Here is a 16,403-nt window from a genome sequence, read left to right as displayed (position 1 = left end):
TTGACACACTTGTTTATAAAGAAAAGGATCAATGTGAAGGCACTTTGACAGTCATTTCTTGAGCAGATCTTCACGTTAACAGCCAACTATAATCATGTTAAAAAGCACAATTATAAAGAATGTTAATCCAGTCTATGTGGTTTACAACTTTCTTTAAAAAACGGCATGTTATAAAATAATTATTAAAAATACATTGAAATATAGCCTTTCCAACTAGTAATATCAAAAACTTGAACGATTTAAATTATTGAAAGGCTAAATGACGTCTAAACTGACACATTTTTGGATATTGATTTATTTTATAGGTACTTTTTTGGAAAACCTGAGTTATTTAATAGAAAAAAACACTTCTTAGCTCACTAGTATTTTACTCGAACATCCAGAAATTAAGACGTTTCTGGATATAACTTTTTGAAAAAGGAAATATGACACTTACTTAAAACAGAATGAGAAGAACATTGCACTGCGATTAGTAACAGATATTAGTCATATTGGTTATCAACCAATATATTTTTATATCTGTGGAACAACTAAATGCACATATATTTCCTCAAAGCTCCAAACATTATTTTCACTTTTGTGTAAAGTGCGTTATAAATTAGTGTTTAAAACCTGGAGTGTAAAGAACAAAACAACAAACTGCAACAGAAATTCTCATTGCAGTAATTGGCGTTTGATCTTCACTTGGCAAGGCCCAGTGAAGGGAAGAGTCCCCCTCAGATATTCTGTGGGGACAAAACATAAACAAAATGTCAAACTAAAACTTCTTTGTTTGTCATATCCCTGTAGAAAATTGTGATATTTCTTTCTTTTTAAGCTCACCATTTTCTTCATCTCTCGTGGGTCTCCGTCGGCTGGCTTGTACCGGCCCCCCTTCTTGCTGCCCTCCACAAATTCCTTGGAGAAGGAAAGAGCGGGAAAGCAATGCATTATAGAACTGCCGTTTTATCAAGGTAAAACCAAAAAAATATGAAAAATTTCCCCATTGTATTCCCTCCTCCTTTGTTTTCGCCGTGGCGGGCGAGTCCCACGTCTGCACAGGTGTCAGGTGACAGGAGAGTGTAGGTGTCGACCGACAGACTCCATGGAAACACCTGAAACCAGCGGCCACCCGAGACCTCTTAGCAAACACCTCCACCTGCTGGAGGCCACACAGGTCAGCCCTAGGCCACGCCCCTGGAAAGGGCGTGGTCTGAACATCTCAACACCTGTCAAGAGGAGGGTTTTTCCTGCCTTCCTGCTACCTCGAGGCATGCATTCAATTGGATGACTCGCTCATTATGAGAAGAGCCTTGAATCATGGAGCCCCAGTGTCCTCACCCCCACCTGCACGTCTCCACCTGTATGCTCCACCTGGAGTACAATGGTACCACCAGAGGCAGAGAGTCGGACTCGTTCCAGGAAAAGACTACGATACTGAACCCCCAGCTTCTTAAATGTCAGCTGCATACGTTTTCTTCACCTTAAATAAATGTCGCATTTCACACACCTGTGATGTGCAGGCAAGATTGATTCCCCGAAACAATCATATTACAGTCAAATTATAGCTTTTACATCTCAACTTCTGCCCCTGCAATTCTCTTTTTAAAAATGTGACTGTTAAATGTTAAAAACAATAGAGAGTGTGTAATAGTGGTCTACCCTGGTGCATCCTGGCTTGTTCTGTCTTTGCCGTGTTCCATTGTTTCTAGACTGGTCGAGTTTTCAGCCCCTGGACAGAAGCGTGTTTAAAGTACGTCACAGTGCACCATTTTATTCACCCACTGCTGCCATTTACCAGATTTCGCCCTGGTGACTCATGTGTATCGGTGCGTCGCTGCTTTTCCTTTCCTCCTCTATTCCCATCGCCATCCCTCTATTCCCCCTCTCCCTTAGAGCCTTGTCCATGTAGTGTGCACGCTCACTTTCTTTCTCTCTCAGAGCCTTGTCCATTTCTCTCTCTCTCACTCACCATCAGGGCCTTGTCCATGTAGTACTCTCGCCCCGAGCTGCCGTCGTTGTACTTGGTGTCGATGGCAAAGCACAGGAACAGGACGTCCACCACAATCTCAAACACGGACAGGAAGCAGTGGGCCACCAGGAAGGCGAACAGGCACACGATGAAGAGGGGCAGCACCCACACCGTGTAGTCCCGCTGGTAGTTCAGGGACAGCACGCCCACAAACGCTGTGCACGACACTACCAGCACCTGACCAGAGCCCACGCAAAGAACACCATTCATTCACAAAGTAGAAGAAGAGTATTAAGCCTGAATCAGGACCAGAACATCAACATATGCTGAAAAACCCATCGCTGAGCCCACAAATTTCCATTCATGATTCAACAGCTTGGGGGTATGCTAATTAGCTTCAAATGAGCTAAAAAGCATAGCATTTTGTAAGTAGTGTAGCATGTGCCAGTTAGCTCATTTACCATAGCATGAGTTAATAAGCATTTACCTAGCTAATCAGCGGAATGCTATGCAAATGATTGCCTAGAACACTCTTAGGCACATCTTAAATACCTTTCCCAGGAAGAGGGCGAAGTCTCCGATGGAGTTGATGGTGGCCACGCGCAGGGCGTTCTCCACCAGGATGCCCAGGGCGTCACGGGCCGAGGTGCAGAAGTTTGTGCTGTTGATGGCGGTGGCCGTGTAGGCGTTCTGGATCAAGAACAAAAACACGTACCAGCGGGTTAGCACTCAGGACGGGGGGGGGAGTGTTCATGGCCCCGCCCACCTGTCTGCCTGCGTTGTGGGGAGGGGGTCGTCAGGCCAACGAGCCATACCGGAGCACCTAGATTCTGTTTTGTTTGCTCCTTTTATCAGTATTGAAACATAAACCTTTTCAATGACTGTCATCAAACTATAAAAGTAGCGCTGGTATCAGCCATACCACTCACACAGACACCGTTTTGTGAGTATGTTTAATAAATGAATAATGTTAACTTGTGTGATGGACACGGCATTTTGCTGGGTGTTTACCTGGTTGAGGAAGGCCAGACACTTCTCCAAACACCACAGGCAGCACACACAGGCCTTGAGCATGCAGCGTGCACAAGCGTTTTCCTGCAGAGAGAGAAGAGAAGAGCAAGAGGAAGAATTTTTATTTGTCATTGCACAACACATTGTACTTTCAGGGTTGTGGTTTTGCAGTTCTTGTGCCACTGATTTTTAAAAATGTAATCTCATTGGTCTAAGCCGAACATGCAATGTGATCGAAATACATACAACATCAGGTGAGTGATGTGTACGTGTCCAACACTGCAGAAATACTTTTTAATATTAATACACTTTCAAATCCCTTGATCTGAAAGCATCATCTACACCCGTGGATGAGTTCCCCTCTCAGTGTTTCCGTCCCAGGCTGTATCCCCCAGAGGTTCTGACACCCACCTTCCCTTTGAGCTGGCTGTGCAGGTAGGTGAGGATGAGGCGGGGGATCTTGACCAGTGTGATGATGAAGGAGCCCTTGGCTATGGTGCCCAGGTGGTAACGGAACGCCCGCCACGTGGAGGAGACGATGGGCAGGACCGGGATCTCAGACTTATTCCTGTTGTGTCCCCACACCCAGACACAATAAACCATGTTCAAAGTAGTCCAAGGTCAAATGGGGTTACAATAGCTCTTTTAAAAAGGTTACTTTTCTTTCGATTTTTTCAAGCATCACTATTCCAGTTGTGAATGATTGTTCTCAGCCTCACTTCACTTGCCGGTCTCTTTCATTAGGAGCGTCTGCTAAATTATTAAATGTGATTCTTAAGGATAAGTTGTATGGCACTTAATTACAGTTGTGGTAACCTTATGAATGAAAGAAGGACAGACGTTTCTAAAGTGAGGTAGTTGTGTGTTACCATCACCATATTGTGAATAAAGAAAGTACCTAATGAATGGATCAATGTCTACAAAGAGGTTGAGGTTTGTGTAGCAGCATCTTTTTGCACATCATTTCAATGTGTATATTTCCATGTTTGCTAATCCGTTCATGTAGATTTAATGTTGGATACTCTAAACGGCCGCCTGGAGATCTCGTTACCGTGAGGTGGGCAGGCTAGTGCACTATTTGTTTTTTATACCTGCTTACCGTCCTGTTATTTCACTGGGGTATACTATATATGACTTGTGATTTGTGTATAAAATCTTTCAAATAACATCATTTCTGAGCTGCTGGTGATAGACGTCATTGTAGCATTAATTACATTGACTAGCCTGCAATGCTCTGTGTCTAATATTCAATTAGCCTACTAAGAAAAGTCATGGTGGGTTTGAACACTTATATCCCTTAGAATAAAAACCAATATGAAATAAGCACCATTCTTCCATACATTCTTGCCGGAGGACACTTAATGCCGCGCTGGGTACGACACATCATTGGGCTGAACAGCGAAGTTGTGGTGGCAGACTCTCAGTTGAGCTTACACACTGTTGTTGTACTTAGAATAGGTCATCCGAGGTAAAGTTATATGTGGCAATATTTACAATGCATTACTAGTCCTGCAATGTATATCTCTAACAGCTAAGCTGCCTGTTCTAGAAGTAGAGACTGCCCTCTGGTGGCGCCTGCTGTGCACTACAACACAACCTCAATACAGCATCTCCATATCACTTTAATAGATAGTCTACATGTTTCAAAAATAGCCTGGTTTACGCAATTCCCTGGGCTCACACTTCTGCAGACTCTACACTAGCGAAGTGTCCATAAGGAACTCTGCACAGATCGACACTGATGTGGGGTCTGCAGGAGAGGGCATTTAGCTTGAGAATAAAGGAGAGTGAAGCTTGTATAGGGAAGGTGATATGAAACCTTGCCTAAAGGGTCTACAAATATTTGAATGAAAGTGGCTGATAAATAAACAAACACGACTGAAGTGTCTAAATAAGTCATGAATGAATTTGTGATTCTCCGCGCTGTCTACCTTTTTGAAGTAATGAAAAGACAAAACAAATGAATGCATAGTGCATACCGCGTGAAGTAGTAGGTGACAACGGCGCCAGCGATGGTCATCTGCTGGAAGGCGAGGATGAACTCGCTGATCCAGATGAGGCCCACGGCGTGGTACCACACCAGGTACTGGAAGGGCTGCTTCATCTGGAACTCCACCAGCCCCGTGCTGTTACTCTTCATCGGGGTCCCTGTGGAGGCGGAGACGGCCGGGTTACCACGAGTGGTAGAGAGTCCCACTCGTTCTGGGAAAAGACTACAACTTGTTTTAACATGCTAGTTGCCATTTGATAAAAAGCTTACTCGTCGGCAGTTGGAGCATTTAACTTCCCAGGTTCTGCGGTCAAAACTCCAATGCATGCGGTCAACCTGTAGGTGTCTTTGAGGATGACACCTACATATCTAGATGGTGCTTAATGACATGTATCTAAAACAAATGTCACTTTAAGTATTCTGAAGTAAAAGGAGTCTGATAAATGGCACCCTATGTCTGACACATGATGTCTGAAAGGTGTGTTATCCGGCTAAATGACACCTCGGTGTCTGGTAAATAGTCACAGTATCCATATCAACCAATAGACAACAAGCAGGACAGGACTACGGGCCTGCACTCACACCAGGCAGCACTTCTCCTCAGACAAAGTCTGGATATTTGAAATATAGTATTTCGGTCTGGTTATTCTGACAAACTGACTGCCTCTCGTAGTAGATTACGGGAAATATATTTAACAACCCTAGTTATTATTGCTGAAGAAATCGTACTGGTCCTACCAGACGGGGGAACAAGAGAATGGCCTGAAGACAATGAAGTTTGGAGCAGTGTCTGACAACACAAGTCTGACCCAAACCTACACAGTATTAAACCTCTTTTGCCCCAACAGACAGTTCTCTGTCCCATGCCCTCCCTCAAGCATACGGCTCTGGGTGGGGCCTCAAGTCTTCAAAGCACCGGACAAACAATCTCTGCACACAGACTAGCACTTTGAATATTACCATTGTGACGCAAAACCAACGGGCGCATGCTTGTGCGTGCATGTGCGTGCGTGCGTGCGTGTGTGTTTATATATATATATGTGTGTGTGTGTCACTGTGTGCATATGCGGGTCTGTGCATGGATATGCTGGTGTGTGTATATGCTGGTGTGTGTATATATATATATATATATATATATGTGTGCATGTGTGTTAGAGGAGAAGCGGTCCTTTGACCAGACCCCTCCTACGTCACGTTGCTGGCTCCAGATTCCAGCAGGCTTGTGGGAGGGGGAGGGGCGGTCAGGTCATGCCCCGAAACCCAGACTCAAAATGTCACCGCAGCGGATATCACACTCATCCAGAGTGGGGTGACCGTCAGGACATTAATAACAATACGTCTGTGTGCCAGTCTTGATTGTCCTCAGAAACTCTCAGAATCCAGAGCCAGCATCCTCAGCCCAAACAGCAGATCAAAGTGTGTGTGTGTGTGTGTATGTGCATTCGTGTGTGCATGCGTGCGTGTAAAACAGAAAGAGAGCACCATTGACAGGCGAATCCACCCAATATTAACTTTTGACAATTTTTGACACATTCAAAATTTACTCATCCCAAACCACCATCCCCAGATCCGTCTGTGGCCTGTGTCCTGTACCTGAGATGCCTAGGAAGAGGAAGACTGAGATCCAGTACACCCAGAAGAGCATGAGGCCCAGGAAGGTCCAGAAGGGCTGCAGCGCCAGCAGGGGCAGGTGGATGAACACCTTGCCCGCCACGTGGAACAGAGCGATGGTCAGCGCCACCCGCTTCCTCATGAAGAAGATGACCAGCAGCAGCACCACCTGCCCAGAGGAACAACACGCTGTTCACACCACACCCGAACCGACGCTGAACGTTTCCAGGGTTGGTGGGTTCTAGGGTGAGGATACACTGGTTAGAGATCTTACTATCTTCTAAATGTATTTTAGCAGACGTTTAAAAATTAAAGCTTTGTGACTAAAATGGTATATCCCAAAACGGTCGTCCTCCAAGTACCATCCACCCCCATCCATGAATAAATAAATAAAGAGAACCAATACACATCCCTTCCCCCAAATCCTTCCAACTTAACCCCACCCTAATGTCCTGTCTTTGACATGCATCACGTTACACAAGCCTGAAGCATCTGTGCCGGTGTGGCGTGAGAGGAGGGATGGGGTGTAGGGACAGACACAGAGGCAGAGACCGCTGGGGAAGACAGGCCAACGCCAATGTACCACCATCTCTGCGTTCCCATTTAGTGGGCTTGTTGGGCAAGCGGTCTAGCCAGGAGCGTACCGTGAAGACGGTGGAGATGATGGCGTAGATCAGCAGGGCTTTGACGTTGTCCGCGACCACCTCCTTCCCGAACACGGACGTGGTGGCATTGTCCAGGGCCTTCCTGTGGTCGGCGTACAGCCACCACAGGACCCCCGTGCCTCCTACAGAGGGGAACACAGCGCTTAAGACACCTCACCATACATTTCTTACTATAGACCCGCTGAATTAAGCTCCCAGGGTTTAATAAAGGGTCCTCTTATACCTAGTGATTTATAACGCAACTCGTATTCACCATAAAGCGAGGGATTCATTAAACAACAATTACCAGATAAACTTCAAATTTTTGTACATTTACGAGTAGCCAAGAAATACATCAAATAAAAATGTAATTTAGAATCACAATGGTTTGGTCATATGTTTTTATGGATATCAAAAAGGGTATACTTAAAAAGTTGAACAGACAAATTCAAGACGCAGTAATGAAGAGCAATAGGAACATTGTTTTGTTCCAATCTGCATTTTAACTTTTAAGAACTGGTTCCCAACTCTGTCATCACACAGCCACTCTGGGGCTAGGAGCAGCAGCGACACACGGCTTCCAGTGCACATTCTGACCTACATCTATTTCAGCAAGCCGGGAATCTGATGCATTTGGAAATTTTTACTGTATATTTTTACTGTAATTTTTACCATTTTTACTGTATGTTCAAAGAGGATGATTGAATGAACATCTCTACTTAAAGGCATTACCGATTGAACTCCCTTAAGCTTTCTCTCAGTTCTCTGTTCTCACCATCTTTTAGGTAAAAGCCTAGACTCAATGGAAACGTTACGTACCTACGGCGCCCAGAATGACCAGGATGGTTGTGATCCACACCAGCACCTTGGAGATGTACCGGATCACCACCATCAGGATCACAGACAGCACTGCACAACACAGGAGAGACAACAATTTGATGTTATTCCTATTATTCTTTTGTGTCTTACGTTGTATCTTATTTTACTTTGTGTACTTTTGGCAATGTAATGTAACGTGTAATGTGTGTTTTGTTCTGAGCAGAATAATTTTGTCTGGCAAACAAACTAGGGCTATTAAAAGTGTCATCACTTTGGCTCCAATCTGAATCACCAATCGTCAATCCTCCTTTGGAAAGCAAGAGTCTGACCACAGATGGGGCTAACTAGCCTGGTCGCGCCCACACTAGTGACGTCACGCCTCGCAAAAGCGCTGCTGACTTCTAGTCTGGCCAACCGTGCTATTAACTCGATTTCTGTCTCCCGAATTTTCGGGAACTCCACCCTCTTTTTCGAGAGCCAATCAACGTCGAGCCTCTCCAACGGCTCTGGGTAGAGGCGTGTTCAAGTAAGTGACGCTGTAGAGCAGCGACCGGAACCTCATTGTAAACAGCAGCATGGAGCAGCGGACAGCGTTCAACACAGCAGTCGATGCTGTGTTGAAAGATTTCAACCGGACATTTGTATTGAAAACCGAGCAGAGAGCAGCCCTGGAGGCATTTATAGAAAAGAAAGATGTATTTGCCTTGCTCCCGACCGGCTTTGGTAAGAGTTTAATCTACCAGTTAGCCCCGCTGGTAGCCAAATCAATGGGACTCAGCGAGAACCCCATAGTAGCTTCGACACCGCCTATTCTGGCTTCGACCAATAGCAGACTGAGGCATTTGAGGGGGGCGGGTAAACCAGGTTTGAAGGATGCGCTTTGAGAAATGGATTCTCTTAACGTCTTGGCCAGACCCAATGCTGAGTATCAACATTGGAAAGTCGTGCCAACCAGGCTAGGGGCTAACACAAGTCTTGGGTTGGGATCTTAGGTATCCCTTGACAAGTCCCAGTTGGGACTCCTCATTGCTCGCAATCACTGGGACAGAAGGCATTTCCTGCCTTCGGTCATCATTACATACAAGCTACTTCCTCTTCCAAATGAAACCTTGAGATACAGAGAGGGGTGGGGGAGGGGGAGGGAGGTTAGTGTCCTCACATGACCTACTCCAAAGTTGCATGGGGATACAAGCATCTGCTTAACAACTAAATGGGGCAGGACGGTTTCATAGTGGTGAGGGTGGTAGACTTTGACATTTGGGTTTTAGGTTCAAGCCCCAGTGTCTACAATCTACTGTTAGGTATCATGTGTGTACCTAGATAGGATACCTAGAGCCAGCAGACGGTGTTATTGTAGAGATGGGATACCTAGAGCCAGCAGACAGAGGCCGAGGATGATCTCCTTGCTGGCCAGCACGCCAGCGATGACCCTTTGAATGGCGCTGCTGTCGTTGACAAAGCTGACGAAGGCCTGGGCCAGCTCAGCGTAGCAGCTCAGCTCGGTGGGCACGCAGCGGTGCAGCACCCGGACCGCCTTGCTGTGAACGCAGGAAGCACAGGTGCAACCGGACGACGTGATTGGACGATACTGTTACGATGTGATGCCAATTGGTAGTGTGTACGAAACATATACCAACAGCTATTTACTTTTATCTCAGCGTAATTGCTTTTTTTCTGATATCAATTCAAATACTGTAGTAGAGGAATGGGCTAAGCATTCACAAATATAAATGGTGAACATTTCACTGCTCACTAAAAGTGACTTTAACACAAACCAATGACATTACTACATGTTAAAAGAGAAGCCTTGGGTGATTGGGGGTGTGATTATTCAATTCACTTTTAGTTTCATTTGATAAACATCAGACATATTCATTGGTGAATGTAGATTACCTTGGTGGAACAGGGAGTTTGGGGCATTTAGTGTAGCGTTCATAGCTGCTCGTATATCTCGTAGGAGAAATGTCGTATGAACATAGGTCAGATCCTGATAAAAAAAAAAGCAAAGTTTTTTTGGTGTACATGAATGAATATCGACGTAACCATCAGAAATACAGCATAACAATGCAATGAAATAATACCCAAGAAATACCAGCAAACCCATTTTCACTTCAACTTAAGGGCTGATTATTCTCCCATGTTCATGCAACACAATGGGGTTACGGACCCCTTACGTCCTTGCGGACGCTCCTTGCACCTTCCACCGCAAGGGCCTAACGGGTGCCTCCCAAAAAATGTAACCTTCCGTTGAGGCGCCGCAGCCGCAAGGGCTGTGATTGGTCCGCTCCCTAAAACCTGACTTAGAACCATTACGGTTCACGACTGCATCTAAGCGTCTGCGTGGTCATTGCGTTGCGTGAACGTGGGACCATAATCAGCCCTTAAGGAATGCAGAAAAACGTTTAACCTTAACCTTTTTTTAAAGAAATACAAAACAAATTTAGTATTTTCTCACCATTTGATAGTGAAAATTGCTTTACATCAGCGTATGTCTTCAGTTCTTCATCAGGACACTTAGATACACACAGGGCCAACGACTTGATCTTCCTGTTAAGGAAGTCTATGTTGCACGGGTCGAGGAAAAACACATACCTGTTGTAAAGGGAAAAACATGTTTTTCAATCAACTCTGAAGGGCAAAGTACACAGCTTCATAAAACAAACTTACCACCTCAATAACGTATTAAAGTATTTCTTAACTCATAAATGTTAAAACATGGCATCACCTACAGTGATACAGTGATAAGAGTTGCTTACTACAATGCTAGTTTAGCTTGCTGCAGTGCTAGGGGAGCCTGCTACAGTGTTAGGGTAGCTTACTCAAGGGCTGCTGGCTACAATGCTGCTTGCTAATGAGCTAGGGGTGTTGATACAGTGCTAGGGGAGCGTGCTACAGAGGTATGGGTCACTTGATACAGTGCTGGGGTAGCCTTTACAGTGCTGGGGTAGCTTGTACAGTGCTAGGTTAGCCTGCTTCAGTGCTCGGGTAGCATGCTCCTGGGCTGCTTGCTCCAGTGCCAGCTAGGGAGCTTGCTACAGTTCTACGGTAGCTTGCTCCAGTGCTAGGGTAGCTTGCTACAGTGCTAGGGTAGCTTGCTACTGTGCTGTTTATTATAGTGCTTGTGGGTCTTGTTTTGTCTGGGGAGCAGGATGATGACATGGCTGCCAGCTTTCTCAACAGATCAACAGACGGTACTTTGTGGCTCAGACGCCTCCTATTCAAAGCCTCCTCTGGAGCCATGCCCATCGATGAAGCATGACCCACTGTTTCCCACAAGCCTTGTGCGCATGCCATGAATGTTGATTGCATGAAGGTTGATTGTAAACTACTGTTCCAAGTGCGTTAAGTGGGGCCAGGGGGTAGGAGGATAGTGGCCAGGGGGTTCTACTCTGAGGTGAAAGGTACTAGCATGGCTCCCCAAATCCACAGTCTACCTGTAAGTATCCTTGAGCATGCACATGTATCTGAGAAGCAGCCGTAAGTTGTCCTTGATAATGGTCTAAATACTAAAATGAGATTGTTTGGCCGGAACAAAACAGTAGACATGAGCACCAACCAATATGATGAATTTGTTTTGACTTTGATTGTTCAGTTCTTCTAAAGTGGATGTAGAATAACACAACTCAATCACAGGAGTCAAGAGAAAAAGTTGTGTATGTTAAATAACAAGACATTTTGTTGTGTTCACTGTCAACATCATGGTTTTGCAGAACAGGTTAGGATCAAATATAGAGCCCACCATACTTTATTCAATAGCATCAGACTCACTTGTTTTGGGTCATGTTCCGTCCGCTGAGCTCTATCCCCTCAATCTTGCTGTTCCTTCTACCACAGGTATTACCGTAGCTGTCATACCCAAAGACGATCCTTGAAGCGCCACCCGTGTAGACCGTGAAGCCACATATGCAACCCTACACACACACACACACACACACACACACACACACACACACACACACACACACACACACACACACACACACACACACAATTAGCTGTATGAACGGTTAGCCATGTTAACCAAGACTTTTATCCATAGTTACTTCAAGACAACATGCAATCCAAAACAAGGTGTGTGTGTGTGTGTGTGTGTGTGTGTGTGTGTGTGTGTGTGTGTGTCTCATTTCATATTGCTATTGCTTTCTAAATGCCCAAACAATCGTACAGCTCAACAAAGTGCGTTTGTAGCCTGCCGCTATAGAAGTTGTTATAAGTTGTTCTATGTATAATATACGTGTAGATATGTATGTGTTGGTTTTATGTATGCAACATGGATGAGAGGGTTACAACAGATGTATACGGTTACACCCTAAGCGCTAAGAATGGTGGGAGATTGATTCGTTCATTCTTTTAACAGTTATAAGCCAACAGGTAAAATGGTAATGGTAAAAAAAAAAAAAAGATTCACCATGCCGACACAAAACAGAAAGAATATGATGAGCCATGGGATGTCCGTGCAGCTGCGTTGCTCCAGCGGTTTCCAATCGCGCTTCCCCTGCAAAACATAGAGGACCATTAGAAAGGCTATACACGAATTCGTTTTTAACTGCATAACTTTTTTACTTACTTATTTGCACGTGTTAAACACACCCATGGTTCAATTCCTGGCTACGCAATAAGTTATCAACTTTGTTTTATATCCTCATTTCCATAATTTGATTTAGTTTGACTTACCTCTGAACTACTGCAACATCCCATGGTGAATTGTCAGCTAGCGACGACTTTACAGGACCCAGATGCAGACTTTCACTCACAACAACTATACTTTACAGATCCAAGCTTTTTCCACTCGCAGCCATTTCAAAGCAGCACGTCACAAGTATCGTTTGTTTACGTCCTGAAGAATAAAGACTTTTGCATCTGCAGGCACGAGTAAAGTTTTTTTAGTAAAGTTTTTTTTTATCCTCCCTTACTACAATCAACTGTCAGCCACCGTGTGTTGTGTGACGCCTTTTTGAACAGGTAAAATGCGGAAGAGATCATATTCCATAAGGAGTGGCAGGAGCCTGTCGCCCCAGCGCCGTGTAGTTGGGTTTGGCTCCCTCTAGCGGATCCACCGGCGACTGCTCCGTGTACCGCTGAATAACCAAGGACAGCGGCCCCTTGTGGCCAGGGCCGCATTAACCAATTTACCCTCAAATGAAGAAATCATTTAGCCCAACAACAACCACAGACACAGCCATTGCCCATTGCCTTTATCATTCATGTCACTAAAAGGGCATATAGGTCAAATTTAAAGCCATAAGGGAAAAGTGTTTTATAATTTAAATATATATAGGCCTATATATATATATATATATATATATTTTTTTTTTTACCAAGCCGTTTAAAAACGTCAACGGTTTTTCCACCAGGAGATGTCGACGCTGTGGTTCAACCCGTCCAGTCCTGAACTTCATGGTAGCCTACGGTAATGTTATCTTTTAAGTTCGTTAACTTGGAAATATTGAAAATTTCATACCCATTAAAAGCCACCCAAAGACAGTGTATGTGTAACGTTACTGTTGTTTAGCATCCTACCCATCCTACTTAGCCTATACTTATTTTGGTACAAATATTCAAAGACATAAAGCAACAGGTTCTTCCTGGAGCCGTCTGGTGTAGACCTGCTGACCTGTGCAGCACCTTGGGGTCTGAACGTCAAGTTTCCAGAAGAAGCTCGTTTTTCCTCCATGTATTTGCTTTCTAGACGATCCTCTGGCCGTGGCTGCAAGGTCAATATTGAGCTGCGGCCATCCGATACACGCTGAGAGGGCAGGGTGGAGCAGGAATACATTGAAGCGTGTTCCTGCAAAAATATTATTTAGTTACACACCCGTTGGATATTTGGTTAACGTCAGCAATTAAGGATGGACATATACACACAGAAGCTTCTGTACACACTTGCAATCACAGAAACAGTTGATATGATAACAAGACATTCAAAAGCAAAACAATTCCTATTTTATTAGACAGAAAATGTATGTATCCCAGCCAAAATACAGGGCAGTAATTATAAGGAAAAATATTTTTAAAATAACACATTCAGTTTATTACATCGGAGGAATATTAATCCCTCTGTCTCCCTTTTTTTTCCATCTCTCTCCCCCCATCCGTCTCTCACTAATATCTCACTCCCATCTATCTCTCTTCTCCCTCTATCACTACATCCCGCTCTCTCTCTCTCTCTCTCTCTCTCTCTCTCTCTCTCCCTCCCTCCCTCCCTCCCTCCCTCCCTCCCTCTCTCTCTCTCTCTCTCTTATCTTTCTTTCTCTCCCTCTCTCTTTATCACTAACTTTCTTCCTCTCTCACTCACTCTCTCCTATCCCATTGTGAATCAAGCCCTACAGCACTTCCTGGCTTGGTTGCTGCTGTAGCAACAGTGTCCAAAGACAACAGCGTTCTCCTGGCTCCCTGAGGCGTGCACGCTCAGCGGATGGACCACAGAGTCCCAGGAGTGATGTGATGTGCACGTCACTAGCCGTATCTTCACAAGTAACCCAGAGAAAACACTCAGGTTTGACCTTAACTGACCGACGGTAAGAAGAGAGGCAAGGATAAATATTGTTCATGCAAGACTGCAGATGGCGGTAAAAAGTTCCTAGTACAGCTGAGTGCATTCTGGGAAAATGCTGTACATTTATAAACTCTAGATTTTACCTGAACTGACAAATAGAGATGTGGACGTAAGAATCTTCATAGTTTAGTTGGTCACATTCTGGGAGAATGCTGTGTTCCATAATTAAGACTTCTAGACTTGAATGAATATATTTTGTATAGTTCTGGTCCTGCCCTGGTCCTATATTTTATATTTAACCTTAACTGACTAATAGATACTTGAAAGTATGTATTTTGTTATATGGTGGGGCACCCTGTTCTGGCAGAATGCAGTAATAAAAATGTATGTTGGATCTTCTGGTCCAGTCCATAAACTTACCTGAACTGACCGACAGTAAGGCAAGACTGCAAATACTTGGCAGAACACATTGTCCTAGTATAGTAAGGGATACACACTGAGAGAACACAGTATATCCCTGCAGTTCTAGGCTTGAACCGGCCCAGGCCGTTAACCTTAACTGACTGTGAGGCAAAATGCAATTGTACATTTTGTTTGTGCAAGCAGGAATTTTTCAAGTATAGTGGGGTACACGCTTGAATGAATAAGACATATGGATTCATTTTTGATGGTTCTGATCCACGTTATAAACAAACCCCTTGTTGGTCCCCTCCTTCTTCCAGCTTGGGGTTGGGTTCTTCCTGACCATACTGGTAAAAAAGCTGGTCTGAATTTACTCAAAACATGCACAATATGTGTTTTTGTGAGTCAGTCAGCGTTGGGTTGAGACCTCTGTCGTGTTGGAAGAGCGATGCAACGTCACTGACGGCAACCTGATTCATGTGGTTCTACTCAAGTCAAGGTCCTTTTTTTGCATTTGGCGAGAAGAGCCATGAATCCAGTTTCATTTTGGACTCCATTCATATGCAGAATTATAGAAATGCATGCCTGGAAGTCCCAGTCATAATAATGCTTGTTTTGTTTGTGTTTCGCTCAGAAAAAAAGGCCAGACAACCCTCCCCCAGAACGATGCTAAAGTGTGCGTGATGCTTGTTGTGTTTTCCATCAGTATACATTTATGTTTCCCCGATGACGGTACACACACGTGATACTCCAAATCCATAAGTCAACATAATTACATATGTAAAGGAGTGTGGCAGTCACAGGGTTCGAGCTGTATGTTAGAGCTTAGTGTGGCGAGAACAACAGAAATAGGATATTAGATTCACCTTAAATTTCTTTCTTCCTTACCTATTGGCCTAGGTACCTTCGTGATTAAAAATAAGAGCCAGATGATTGGATCAATAACACCTGCCACTTACTTACCTGTCTTCTTATCTGGGCCGAATTCACAATAGTATTTTAAGAACAATAGTCTTTGTAGCTGCTGATCAGATTTACTAAGGGGTTGTCATTTCTTCTAAGATCTAACATTTCTTCTTGATTTTATAAAAAGCAATGCAGTTGATCTTCATAAGAAATTTCTTGAGAATTATCATTTTGTGGCAGGCCTCAGGTTCAAAGGGAAAACAATTATAGTAATAATAATAATAATATAGATATTATTATTCTCTGAATCAGCTCATAATTGAACCGAAAATGAACCATTGCAATTTTGGATGGTCACCAATAGTTGGCAGTATTTGGCAGTAGTGGACGCCTGGCGCAGCAATGAGCCAGATATGTCACTGAAATAACAGGAATTTTTGGTGATGTCCTTGTATGCTGAGTCATCGTCATTATAAATAACTTTAAATCATTTTGTCCCTCAACCCTAAACAGTAACATGCTTACAGAGCAACTAACAGTTCTTGTGTAATGTTTCTCCTAAAAGATCCATTT

The 16,403-nt window shown here is 44.1% G+C and overlaps 1 protein-coding gene across 1 annotated transcript; it reads right to left on the bottom strand.

Annotated features, from left to right (window-relative positions):
• LOC311340044 (choline transporter-like protein 1) lies at positions 1-13,029 on the bottom strand. Its single transcript, XM_084464907.1, has 16 exons — positions 12,701-13,029; positions 12,435-12,521; positions 11,795-11,937; positions 10,482-10,618; positions 9,920-10,013; positions 9,395-9,564; positions 8,027-8,116; positions 7,208-7,350; positions 6,546-6,732; positions 4,942-5,110; positions 3,374-3,530; positions 2,963-3,046; positions 2,504-2,641; positions 1,952-2,188; positions 823-897; positions 1-725 (listed from the first exon to the last, which is right to left on the bottom strand). The coding sequence occupies exons 1-16, from the start codon at positions 12,722-12,724 to the stop codon at positions 717-719; spliced, it is 1,944 nt and encodes a 647-aa protein (XP_084321033.1). The 5' UTR covers positions 12,725-13,029; the 3' UTR covers positions 1-716.
• Between the last annotated feature and the right edge of the window lie 3,374 nt (positions 13,030-16,403).

Source organism: Micromesistius poutassou (assembly GCF_964030765.1).
Source record: "Micromesistius poutassou genome assembly, chromosome: 3".
Classification (NCBI taxonomy): domain Eukaryota; kingdom Metazoa; phylum Chordata; class Actinopteri; order Gadiformes; family Gadidae; genus Micromesistius; species Micromesistius poutassou.
This window is presented reverse-complemented; position numbering and strand designations above follow the sequence as displayed.